General features: G+C 41.0%; 1 protein-coding gene across 3 annotated transcripts in view; it reads right to left on the bottom strand.

The window, feature by feature from the left end:
- The window catches only part of st3gal3b (ST3 beta-galactoside alpha-2,3-sialyltransferase 3b), a 202,146-nt gene that overhangs the window by 115,514 nt on the left and 72,390 nt on the right, over positions 1-14,242 (bottom strand). For all 3 annotated transcript variants that reach the window (XM_061919835.1, XM_061919836.1, XM_061919834.1), the window contains one exon: positions 14,034-14,126. In XM_061919835.1, the coding sequence (XP_061775819.1) occupies positions 14,034-14,126 (93 nt within the window). The remainder of the gene's footprint in view (positions 1-14,033; positions 14,127-14,242) is intronic.

Here is a 14,242-nt window from a genome sequence, read left to right as displayed (position 1 = left end):
GAGGGGTTAGTGCGTCTGACTCACAATACGAAGGTCCTGCAGTCCTGAGTTCAATCCCAGGCTCAGGATCTTTCTGTGTGGAGTTTGCATGTTCTCCCCGTGAATGCGTGGGTTCCCTCCGGGTACTCCGGCTTCCTCCCACTTCCAAAGACATGCACCTGGGGATAGGTTGATTGGCAACACTAAATTGGCCCTAGTGTGTGAATGTGAGTGTGAATGTTGTCTGTCTATCTGTGTTGGCCCTGCGATGAGGTGGCGACTTGTCCAGGGTGTACCCCGCCTTTCGCCCGATTGAAGCTGAGATAGGCGCCAGCGCCCCCCGTGACCCCAGAAGGGAATAAGCGGTAGAAAATGGATGGATGGATGGACTATTTTTCCCCCATGAGCTGTGTACTAATATTGTATGTTTGGGTGGAATTACTACTTTGGAATTATTGTGAACCTCATTCAGAGATCCCATTTAGTTCCGTAAAACATTCTCATGTTGCACAATGAGATGTATCGGATTTTATGGGCAGGATAGCGGCTCAGCTGTTAGCGGACTTTTATTTACGTTTGATATTCAGTCATTGGTGGAGTTTAATATTCTTTTCTAATATTGTTTTTAACATGGCTGTGCGGCACTTTGGAAACATTACTGTTGTTTAAATGTGCTATATAAATAAAGTGGATTGGATTGATATTAAAAATGCATTTTAAAAAAATCCATTAGTCTTTCAGAATGATTGTCCACAATAGGCAGAGTTTCAAAAGAAAAAGTGCAGTTCCCCTTTTAAGAGGAACATTATCACCAGACCTATGTAAGCGTCAATATATACCTTGATGGTGCAGAAAAAAGACCATCTATTTTTTTAACCGATTTCTGAACCCTAAATGGGTGAATTTTGGTGAATTAAACGCCTTTCTTTTTACCGAGCTGGAGGGGATGACGTCAGAATGTGACGTCGCCGAGGTAACACCCGCCATTTTCATTTTCAACACATTGTAAACATTGGGTCTCAGCTCTGTTATTTTCAGTTTTTTTGACTATTTTTTGGAACCTTGGAGACATCATGTCTCGTCGGTGTGTTGTCGGAGGGTGTAACAACACTAACAGGGAGGGATTCAAGTTGCACCACTGGCCCGAAGATGCGAAAGTGTCTGCCGCCAGACCCCCATTGAATGTACCAGAGTGTCTCCACATTTGACCGGCGATGCTAAAGCAGACATGACAGAGATGTATGGATAACCTGCAGATGCATTTGCAACGATAGTCAACGAAATCACAAAGGTGAGTTTTGTTGATTTTGACTGCCAGCTTATCGATGCTAACATGCTACGCTAATCGATGCTAACATGCTATTTACCGGCGGTGCTAAAGCAGACATGGCACAGAGATGTATGGAAAACCTGCAGATGCATTTGCAACTATATTACGTTTCCTTCCACCCACATTTAATGCGAAAAAAACACTTACCAATCGACGGATTTAAGTTGCTCCAGTGTCAAAAGATGCGAAAGTCCTGATCGTTTGGTCCGCACATTTTACCGGCGATGCTAACGCAGCTATTCGGCAATGCTATGGCTATGAATAGCGTCAATAGCTTCAGTTTCTTCTTCAATACTTTCATACTCCAACCATCTGTTTCAATACATGCGTAATCTGTTGAATCGCTTAAGTCGCTGAAATCCGAGTTTGAATCCGAGCTAATGTCACTATATCTTGCTGTGGTATTCCCATTGTTTGTTTACATTGGCAGCACTGTGTGACGTCACAGGGAAATGGCCAGTGTCTTCACAGAGAGACGAAAATAAGGCACTTTAAAGCTTTATTTAGTGATATTCCGAAAATTTTGAAAACAAATTAAAAAAAATACAAGCCACTGGGAACTGATTTTTATTGTTTTTAACTCTTTTGAAATTGTGATAATGTTCCCCTTTAAGGCTGGATAATTACCATATTTCCTTAAATTGCCGCATGGCATATAGTATGCGCCTGCCTTTAATTACTGCCGGATCAAACTCGCTTCGCAAAATAATTAGCGCATGCTTAGTATTACCGCCTGGTCAAACTCGTGACACTTCCCCTGTCATCAGTTTCAAAATGGAGGAGGCTGTTTTCAATACCAGTAATTTGAAATCGCATAAAGGGAAGACGATTAAGAGCTATTCGGTAGGATTTAAGGTCCAAGCTTACATCACACTCAAATTGTTACTGCATGCCTTTGGTAAGTGCCGGAGTGAGAAGAGGTTTTAAAATAATTAGCGCATGCTTACTTTTACCGCATGCCTCTGGTAAGCGCAGGAGTGAGAAGAGGTTTTAAATTAATTAGCGCCACAGCGGCAAATCAAGGAAATACAGTAATCGATTTTCGATTTCGGGCTTCACGGTGGCAGAGGGGTTAGTGCGCCTGCCTCACAATACGAAGGTCCTGCAGTCCTGAGTTCAATCCCAGGCTCGGGATCTTTCTGTGTGGAGTTTGCATGTTCTCCCCGTGAATGCGTGGGTTCCCTCCGGGTACTCCGGCTTCCTCCCACTTCCAAAGACATGCACCTGGGGATAGGTTGATTGGCAACACTAAATTGGCCCTAGTGTGTGAATGTGAGTGTGAGTGTTGTCTGTCTATCTGTGTTGGCCCTGCGATGAGGTGGCGACTTGTCCAGGGTGTAACCCGCCTTCCACCCGATTGTAGCTGAGATAGGCGCCAGCGCCCCCCGCGACCCCAAAAGGGAATAAGCGGTAGAAAATGGATGGATGGATGGATTTTCGATTTCAATTATGGCTTAAAATTAGTATAAAATATTAAATAATTTTTAAAAAAAAAGCAACGTGCATGCAAATTCCGGAGCTTGTGAAACAGATGAGGAACAAGACCATGGTTGCTACAGCGCTAGTATGACTAATCTCAAACAAAAGAAATGTTTCTGCTCAATAATCACCTTCAAGCAATAATTACAGGTGGCGAGGTCTGCATATTTCGCAGCCTTGTTTGTTCAACTTGCTACCAGAACACGAAATATCAGCAGCACAATGACCAAACATGGCAGAAAACAGGTTGTAGGTTTCTTTTCCGTGCACCCGAACATGTCTCTAGATGGCCTAATTAATCCTGCGGCTTCAAAGCCCAGCGTGGAGATTAATGCGAGTCACTGAGCCCTGACCAACAGTCAGGCACTGGCTCACTTCCTGACCCAGCAGAGACAGGGGGGCTGCTTGTTGTCAAATAGCGAGGGCTCGCAAAAAACAGCCCGGAGGCTAAAGCGCATTGTCTTCATTTCCTCTGCTAAATCTCTCTCTCACTGGCAATATTTTCATAACCGTGCCACTTGGAAGTTCACGGCTAACGCTTGATTAAGGACTCCAGTCTAAACAGTTTGGGGTAAAACGGAGCGAGGGTATGTGTGGAAAATGAATTGGGAGGATAGCGAAGGAGACAAACTTGTAGGAAAGAAAAGATTAGAGATGTCCGATAACTGCTTTTTTGCTGATATCTGATATTCCGATATTGTCTAATTCTTAATTACCAATTCCGATATCAACCAATACCGATGTATACGGTCGTGGAATTAATGCATTATTATGCCTCATTTTGTTAGGATTGGCCCGCTGGATGCATTAAACAAGGTACCTACACTGTAAAAAAAAATCCTATTTTTATGGTTAATTTACTCTAAATTTCTAAAATAATTTAAAAACAATTTTAAATAGGTAATAAAACTGTGGAATTGAAGACAAACGCCTGTTATTTTAAGTAATATGCCAGTAATGACAAACTATGTATATTTCTATTTTTTTTAGAGAAAAATACCAAATTAATACATATCATTTTCTGTTTTCTCAAATAACTTTCAAATTCATGTAAAATTACAGTAATTAACTTTCATTTAATATGTAGCTTGATATATAAAAGTATATGTCCATACTAACAAACAGTTTTATATGTAATTTTAAGGAAAATCTTATTTTTTAAATATTTATGTGTATTTTTATATTCAAGTTGAAAAATATTTGTAGTCTGTTGTATAAAGGTTTATACTCATACTAACAATTTGACATTTTTCTCTTTAATGTGACATATTTGTGACTGCAAGACATACTTGATCACAGCAAACAGCCATACAGGTCACACTGAGGGTGGCCGTACAAACAAATTTAACACTGTTACAAATATGCGCCATATTGTGAACCCACATCAAAAAACAATGACAAACACATTTCGGGAGAACATCTTCACTGTAACACAACAAACACAAAAGAACAAATACCCGGAATGCCAAGCACCCCCGCAACCACCAAACCCCGCACACCTCAAACGACGCACGGAGGGGGGGCGGTGATGTGGAGTGGTGGCGGGGGTGTAGCACGGAAGAGTAGCGCTGCTTGGCATTCTGGGAATTTGTTCTTTTGTGTTTATTTTGTGTTACAGTGAAGATGTTCTCCCGAAATGTGTTTGTCATTCTTTTTTGATGTGGGTTCACAATATGGCGCATATTTCTAACAGTCTTAAATTTGTTTGTATGGCCACCCTCAGTTTGACCTGTATGGCTGTTGATCAAGTATGTCTTTCAGCCAGTATAGTATATCAAACGAAGCCTTGCACAATATGCGTCATAGTCGGCTCGCTGCTTGTCTGGTAAATGAGCTAATGCGATGAAAGGTTGTCGAGGGCGACAAGGGCAGTGCTGTCACGGTATTCCCTAAAAGTTCTTGTCCTGTCGATATCAGGACAACCCTTCGCGAGGGTCACAGGAAGTCTCTCGTGAAGATTGGCAAGTAAGTTGCCAGGTCGGTTTAGCCATTCAAAGACGGTGAATCCACTTTTCACGTAGTTTCTACATACAGTGGACCTCCGGTAAATTGAGTTTGAGACCCCTGATCCTAATAATTCCGAAAAAAAACTGTAAAATAATGGTATTTATCTGTGGAACTGCCAGCATTGTCACTTCATTAAAGTTGGTTGATCGTAAAAAATTGGAAAAAAACTGTAGAAAAAATGTATTTTTCTGCAGAACTGTTTGCATCTTCACTTTATTAAAGGTGGTTGATCTTAACAATTTGGTAAAAATCTATAAAATTACGATATTTTTGCGTAATAGGTTTAATGAAAATGTCTGTAAATATAATGTTTTTGATCATTATTTGGTTTACAGTGTTTTACTTTAATTGTATGGTTTTCGTTTGGCAGCCATAGCTGCCAGTAGATTACCGTTTTTTTACAGATTTTTTTTTTTTATACAGTGTATACAATGAATTGATTAACGTGGACCCCAATTTACAAACCCCGTTTCCATATGAGTTGGGAAATTGTGTTAGATGTAAATATAAACGGAATACAATGATTTGCAAATCCTTTTCAAGCCATATTCAGTTGAATATGCTACAAAGACAACATATTTGATGTTCAAACTGATAAACTTATTTTTTTTTGCAAATAATCATTAACTTTAGAATTTGATGCCAGCAACACATGACAAAGAAGTTGGGAAAGGTGGCAATAAATACTGATAAAGTTGAGGAATGCTCATCAAACACTTATTTGGAACATCCCACAGGTGTGCAGGCTAATTGGGAACAGGTGGGTGCCATGATTGGGTATAAAAACTGCTTCCCAAAAAATGCTCAGTCTTTCACAAGAAAGGATGGGGCGAGGTACACCCCTTTGTCCACAACTGTGTGAACAAATAGTCAAACAGTTTAAAAACAGTTTAAAGTGCAATTGTAAGAAATTTAGGGATTTCAACATCTACGGTCCATAATATCATCAAAAGGGTCAGAGAATCTGGAGAAATCACTCCATCTAAGCGGCATGGCCGTAAACCAAAATTGAATTACCGTGACCTTCCATCCTTCAGACGGCACTGTATCAAAAACCGACATCAATCTCTAAAGGATATCACCACATGGGCTCAGGAACACTTCAGAAAACCACTGTCACTAAATACAGTTTGTCGCTACATCTGTAAGTACAAGTTAAAGCTCTACTATGCAAAGCGAAAACCATTTATCAACAACATCCAGAAACACCGCAGGCTTCTCTGGGTCCGAGATCATTTAAGATGGACTGATGCAAAGTGGAAAAGTGTTCTGTGGTTGGACGAGTCCACATTTCAAATTGTTTTTGGAAATATTCCACAGTGTCATCCAGACCAAAGGGGAAGCGAACCATCCAGACTGTTATCGACGCAAAGTCTAAAAGCCAGCATCTGTGATGGTATGGGGGTGCATTAGTGACCAAGGCATGGGTAACTTACACATCTGTGAAGGCACCATTAATGCTGAATGGTCCATACAGGTTTTGGAGCAACATATGTTGTCATCCAAACAACGTTATCATGGACGCCCCTGCTTATTTCAGCAAAACAATGCCAAGCCACGTGTTACAACAGCGTGGCTTCATACTAAAAGAGTGCGGGTACTTTCCTGGCCTGCTTGCAGTCCAGACGTGCCTCTCATCGAAAATGTGTGGCGCATTATGAAGCGTAAAATACGACAGCAGAGACCCCGGACTGTTGAACGACTGAAGCTCTACATAAAACAAAAAGGGGAAAATTGGGACGGCGTGGCGCGGTTGGTAGAGTGGCTGTGCCAGCAACCTGAGGGTTCCTGGTTCGATCCCCACTTTCTACCAACCAAGTCACATCCATTGTGTCCTTGAGCAAGACACTTCACCCTTGCTCCTGATGGGTGGTGGTTAGGGCCTTGCATGGCAGCTTCCGCCATCAGTGTGTGAATGGGTGAATATGGAAATAGTGTCAAAGCGCTTTGAGTACCTTGATGGTAGAAAAGCGCTACACAAGTATAACCCATTTACCATTTAAAGAATTCAATTTTCCAAAGCTTCAACAATTAGTTTCCTCAGTTCCCAAACGTTTATTGAGTGTTGTTAAAAGAAAAGGTGATGTAACACAGTGGTGAACATGTCCTTTCCAAACTACTTTGGCACGTGTTGCAGCCATGAAATTCTAATTATTATTTGCAAAAAAAAAAAATAAAGTTTATGAGTTTGAACATCAAATGTCTTGGCTTTTTAGTGCATTCAATTGTTGTATTTGCTATTGTTGTCTCTCTGTCTAATCCCCCTCTTATCCCCACAATTTCCCCCTCTGTCTTCCTTTTTTTCTCTTTCTATCCCCTCCTGCTCTCGCCCGGCTGCACCAAATGATAATATAAATACATTTAATAAAGTCAAATTCAAATAAGGCAACAAGAGAAGTATCCTACACTTCTCTTTTGTAAAGTAAATCTAAACAGCCAATATGGGCATCTACATCAACTATACGATTTGCCTGAGAGGCTGGACAGGACAAAAATAAAAAAAGAAAAAAGAAAAGGTGATGTAACACAGTGGTGAACATGCCCTTTCCCAACTACTTTGGCACGTGTTGCAGCCATGAAATACCAATTATTCTCCCAAAAAAAATAAAGCTTATGAGTTTGAACATCAAATATCTTGTCTTTGTAGTGCATTCAATTGAATATGGGTTGAAAAGGTTTTACAAATCATTGTATTCTGTTTATATTTACATCTAACACAATTTCCCGATTCATATGGAAACGGGGTTTGTAAATAAAATAAAAAATACCTCCCTCTATCAAAATGTAACTTGCCTCAGTGCCCTAAAATATGAGTCCTCCTTTAAAGCAACACTTGCCTTGACCTTAAAAAGTAAAAATTCAAGCCCTGCAACAGCATCACACACTACACTGCAGCCAGAAAATGTCCCATTTATTTGCCTCGCGCTAGGAATCCAAACGAGACAATGTCCTATAGATCCACCGCTATGGGCGACAAATACGAGGACGCCCGGAAATCAAAAGAGCCAACGACATCAGAGAGGGTAGTTGAGTGTGTGGGCTGCTTACAAGGAAGCGGGTGATGAGTCATGGTACGACAGACAAGACGTTGGTTGGGTGTAGCTCATAGGGAAAGTCTGTGAAGATCCAAAATTTGATAGGAGAAAGATGGGGGACCTTGTATTCCAATCACAAAGGTCCTTTTGTGTCAAAGGGGGAGCATGAGGACAACATTCAAGTGTTTGTGGTTGGGAACAAGATGATAGAAATATGACTGAAACTGGGGAAGATTGCGCAGGAATGTGGGGGTTTCTATCACGGAACCCTCCGGGCACACTTGGCCACAGAGGTGACGTCGCCCGTTTTTGGTATCTTTTAACCCCCTCAGGACATGCAATTAAAAATGTTAATTTGCAGAGCTCTGAAATGTCAAAAAAATAAATAAAGACTTCACTGTAAAGTATCAGTTTCTTCAATTGGTTTGGATAAAAGAGTAACGTAATTTCTGGACTATAAGGCGCACTTAACTGAAAGCCACTACTACCGACCACGCAGTCTGATAGTTTATATATCAATGATGAAATATTTAAATTGCAACACATGCCGATGCGACCGGTCTAGTTTACTAAATTGAAATTTTAAATTTCCCGCGGAGTTTCTTGCTGAAAACGTCGCAGAACGATGACGCGTGACGTCACGGACTGTCAGGAAGTTTTAGCGCAGCACCACTTGCGGCTAAAAGTCGTCTCTTTTCATCGCGCAATTACACAGTATTCTGGACATCTGTATTGCTGAATCTTTTGCAATTTGTTCAATTAATAATGGAGAAGTCAAAGTAGAAAGATGGAGGTGGGAAGCTTTAGCCTTTAGCCACACAAACACACGGTGATTCCTTGTTTAAAATTCCCGGAGGTGATGCTTTACTATGGAACAGAGCGGTCAAGCGAACATGGTTCCCGACCACTTGTCAACCGGCAGGTTTCGGTGAGAAAATTGTGGTAAAAAGTCGCCTCTTACCGGAGATCTGTGGAGTTTGCGCCGTCCATGCAGCTGCCGTCGACTTCCCTCAGACACTGGCCTCAACACACCCGTGGACACATCCCTCCGACTATCAGGTACTATTTAATCTCACTAAAACACTAGCAACACAATAAAAAGATAAGGGATTTCCCAGAATTATCCTAGCAGTGAGTCCCACAGGTCAGGCATCTATTTGTGGTGGTGTGGTTGGGTGGTTTGGTTGGGGGGGTGGGGGTTGGGGGGGGGGGGCGGGTGGGGGGGGGGGATGACCAAGAAGAACGCGGAGTTGGAATATAACTACAACACTTTATGTACATATTTATATAATATGTAACAACAAGCTCCATTCACATATAGAGTCCCATTGCTTTTATGAGCGGTCAAGCGAGTCAAAAGCCGAAAAAAATTGATAAATATATATTTTTTAATTGTATTTATGGCGGCCGTAATTCTTTCGTGGCGGGCCGCCACAAATAAATGAATGTGTGGGAAACCCTGCCTAGCAAATGTGTCTAAAAACATCTGAATCCGTCCCAATGCAATCGCCTTTTTTTTTTTTTTTTCTAGTCCTTCGCTATCAATATCATCATCCACAAATCTTTTACCCTCGCTCAAATTAATGGGGAAATTGTCGTTTTCTCGGTCCGAATAGCTCTTTTTGTTGGAGACTCCCATTATAAACAATGTGAGGACGTGAGGAGCCCTCACCCTTGTGACGTCATCGTCTGCGACTTCCGGTACAGGCGAGGCTTTTTTATCAGCACCAAAAGTTGCAAACTTTATCGTCGATGTTCTCTACTAAATCCTTTCAGCAAAAATATGGCAATATCCCAAAATGATCAAGTATGACACATAGAATGGACCGGCTATCCCCGTTTAAATCAGAAAATCTCATTTCAGTAGGCCTTTAAAATCCTTTCAGTTTCTCAAAACACGACAGTGCGCCTTATAACCCGGAAATTACGTTACTCTTTTATCCAAACTGTCAAAACTTGGACTATGGTGCAGTTTACTGTGTGGATAGTTTTCCTAAGATGCAACAGAACTGGACCGGACATGGCGCTAAAGTAAATACCGTATTTTTTGGACTATAGGCCCAGTTTTTTTTCAGTTTCAGTTATACTCAGGAGCGACTTATGTGTGAAATTATTAACACATTATCGTAATATATCAAATAATAATATTTAGCTCATTCACGCAAGAGACTAGACGTATAAGATTTCATGGGATTTAGTGATTAGGAGTGACAGATTGTTTGGTAAAGGTATAGCATGTTCTATATGTTATAGTTATTTGAATGACTCTTACCATAATATGTTACGTTAACATAGCAGGCACCTTCTCAGTTGGTTATTTATGCCTCATATAACGTACACTTATTCAGCCTGTTACTCACTATTCTTTATTTATTTTAAATCTCCTTTCAAATGTCTATTCTTGGTGTTGGGTTTTATCAAATAAATTTCCCCCAAAATTGCGACTTATACTCCAGTGCGACTTATATATGTTTTTTTCCTTCTTTATTATGCATTTTCGGCGGGTGCGACTTATACTCCGGAGCGACTTATAATCTGAAAAATACAGTTTTGATTATTACTATAAAAGTGCAAACAAAAGGCGCACACAAGGCGGAGACACAAACATGGCTAAGGGAACAAAACTAACACTAAGATGTAAACTAAAGGCATGAAACAAAAGACACCAACTGTGGCATAAATAAACAAAAACTTACTTGTGGTGACGTGAGCAGGGCAGCATGGACTATGAAATTGCATGAAACAAGCAGCGTGAACTAATCATGAAACAGTCTCCACAAACAGTCTCTGTGATTACAAACCGGTGCGTGAGACCAACACGTGACACAGGTGAAACTAATCATTTGACATGGTGACCAAACAAGGGTGCGTAAAAACAGGAACTAATGGAGTCTTGAAGTAACAGAACACAACAAAACAAAACATGATCACAAGACATGACACAAACCAATTGAAGAAACTGATACTAATGTACGGAATAAGTTTGGTTTTGCTTACCGAGCTCGAAGCAATTTTATTTGGTACATAGTGTTATGATAAGTGTGACCAGTAGATGGCAGTCAAACAGAAAAGATATGTGTAGACTGCAATATGATGGCATGTATGACTCAAGTAAACACCAACGTTTTATATGTTCCATTGAAAATATAGAACACTACACACGGTGCTCAAAAATCCATCAAAATGTTTTAGTACCTCACTGCTTGATGGATTGATGGATCTCGTCTCGATTACTGTAACGTATTATTTTGGGGTCTCCCCATGTCTAGCATTAAAAGATTACAGTTGGTACATAATGCGGCTGCTAGACTTTTGACAAGAACAAGAAAGTTTGATCACATTACGCCTGTACTGGCTCACCTGCACTGGCTTCCTGTGCACTTAAGATGTGACTTTAAGGTTTTACTACTTACATATAAAATACTGCACGGTCTAGCTCCAGCCTATCTTGCCGATTGTATTGTACCATATGTCCCGGCAAGAAATCTGCGTTCAAAAGACTCCGGCTTATTAGTGATTCCTAGAGCCCAAAAAAAGTCTGCGGGCTATAGAGCGTTTTCCGTTCGGGCTCCAGTACTCTGGAATGCCCTCCCGGTAACAGTTCGAGGTGCTACCTCAGTAGAAGCATTTAAGTCTCACCTTAAAACTCATCTGTATACTCTAGCCTTTAAATAGACCTCCTTTTTAGACCAGTTGATCTGCCGCTTCTTTTCTTTTTCTCCTATGTCCCCCCCTCCCTTGTGGAGGGGGTCCGGTCCGATGACCATGGATGAAGTACTGGCTGTCCAATGTCGAGACCCAGGATGGACCGCTCGTCGGGACCCAGGATGGACTGCTCGCCTGTGTATCGGTTGGGGACATCTCTACGCTGCTGATCCGCCTCCGCTTGAGATGGTTTCCTGTGGACGGGACTCTCGCTGCTGTCTTGGATTCGCTTGAACTGAACTCTCGCGGCTGTGTTGGAGCCACTATGGATTGAACTTTCACAGTATCATGTTAGACCCACTCGACATCCATTGCTTTCGGTCCCCTAGAGGGGGGGGTTGCCCACATCTGAGGTCCTCTCCAAGGTTTCTCATAGTCAGCATTGTCACTGGCGTCCCACTGGATGTGAATTCTCCCTGCCCACTGGGTGTGAGTTTTCCTTGCCCTTTTGTGGGTTCTTCCGAGGATGTTGTAGTCGTAATGATTTGTGCAGTCCTTTGAGACATTTGTGATTTGGGGCTATATAAATAAACATTGATTGATTGATTGATTGTACTGTGCTTCAACATAGGAGTATTATTATGGTGTGTGTATAAGGTAAGAAATATTATCTGGTGTTTTGATTCGCAATATTATGCAAAAGCAACTTTTCTTACTTTCTGGTAGTTGCTGATCTGTATTTGGGATCTGCATGAATCCAGAAAAATTGCAACGCGTCCGCCTTTGTACTTCATTCCGACACCGTAGTCTATAACCTATTTCTCCATCTTCTTGTTATGGGACATTCATCCTCCGCTGATGCCATTTCTAATATAAAGTAGTCTATTTTTCGGATTATAAGTGGCTCCGGTTGAAAATGCATAATAAAGAAAGGAAAAAAAACATAAATCGCACTAGAGTATAAGTCGCATTTTTGGGGGAAATTTATTTGATAAAATCCAACACCAAGGATAGACATTTGAAAGTAGGGCTGGGCAGTATATCGATTTACTCGATATATCGTGGGTTTGTCTCTGTGCGATATAGAAAATGACTATATCGTGATATTGGAGTATACGTTCTCACACAGTTACTTTTAGCTGCGGGCATTACACTACAGGCTCTTCTCACTCTTTCCTGTCTCTCCTTCTCACAGCGCACTTACATACGTCACATACGCATACGCGCTCGCGGAGCAAAGAGGTAGCAGCATGGGTAACGTTAGCTGTGGTGCTAGCGGAGCCGTGCGAGTGGTAATACGAAAGAAAGAAGGTGCGAATCTGGAAACAAATGAAGGAAGAATTAATTCCCAGGAAAAACAGCAAGGGGTCCATCGTCTGGCGGTGGTTTGGCTTCAAGCGGGAATATGTCGAACAGACAAGTGTAATTTGTCAAGTGTGGGGCAAAAGTTAACGTGTAGCATCATTTGAAAAGTCACCTGCTAGAGAATGAAGAATGATTACTTCGCATGTCAACATCTCCATTCGGTGCCACACCATCAAAATGCCGAGCCGAACATTTCCAGATCAACATCGTATGAAAAAAATAGTCAACAACAAAAGGACATAATGTCCGCAAGAACCTACCACATAGCGAAGGTCAAACACTATTTGATTTCCTATAATGCAGCTCATTTTTATTTGACACTTATTGAAATACCTTGTGTGACATCATGCACAAAAGTGCACTTTATTTGTTTTCAACTATTGTAGTGGCATTCTGTGCAAAAAAATGCACTTTAATTTAGTGTAGTTTTGATATGTCATCTTAGTTACATCATGCACAAAAGTGCACTCATAGCTTGTTTTAAAATGTCTCTGACAATCTTGCACTTTCTGTTTTGGAAATGACATGAATGTTTGTGCCACTGTTAAATAACTGTTTAATAAATACACTTTTAGTTGGGATTTCCCTCTCTGCATGAAAGTTTAAAAGTAGCATATATTAATGCAGTATGAAGAAGAATGTTTTAATGTGGAAACTTAGAATCATCATATTGCTGTGATTATATGCATCAAGTGTTCATTCAAGGCTAAGGCAAAATATGGAGATATATATGGTGTATCGTGAAATGGCCTAAAAATATCGAGATATTAAAAAAAGGCCATATCGCATAGTCCTACTTATATCTATCAGTAAACTCGCCATGGAAGCGCTAGAACATACCGATGTAGTGACTTTACAGTATTCATTATTGACGGGGAGAAGACGCTGTCGAAGGTGAGCCACGTAAATAAGTCCGCACACAGAGACTGTCAGAAAGCGGCTTGAAGATGATCTGTAAAACCTCATCTATGCAACATTTTGACCAAAGAACCCCCATTACATGTTATGTAGACCACAAGGAATTATTTTACATTTAGAATAAAACAACAACATGACTCCTTTAATGCTTCCTATAATCCTTTGCACCTTTTGCATTAAAAACAAAAAAACCTCACTAGACCCGCTCGTCGGCAGTGCGCTCTATGGTCCGGAAAAAATACAGTGCTGGAATGAAAAAAGGCAAGCATTCTCACTTTGGATAGATGGTGGTCATCTTTGCTGCTGCATATCCTGGCTTGCATGTTCCTTCACTGAGATTGCCGTACTTGTATGCCAGCTCTGGTGGCCTGCACATAAAACAAGCAGAAGCACAGATTAATCAAACACACAGTGATCATCAGTTATCAACAACACTCAATACCAAGCTTGTCAAACAATCGCTAAACTCGATATATCGCGGGTT

The sequence above is a fragment of the Nerophis ophidion genome, linkage group LG14 (assembly GCF_033978795.1).
Source record: "Nerophis ophidion isolate RoL-2023_Sa linkage group LG14, RoL_Noph_v1.0, whole genome shotgun sequence".
NCBI classification, from domain to species: domain Eukaryota; kingdom Metazoa; phylum Chordata; class Actinopteri; order Syngnathiformes; family Syngnathidae; genus Nerophis; species Nerophis ophidion.
Note: the sequence above shows the minus strand (reverse complement) of the source record. Positions and strands in the feature narration are given on the sequence as shown.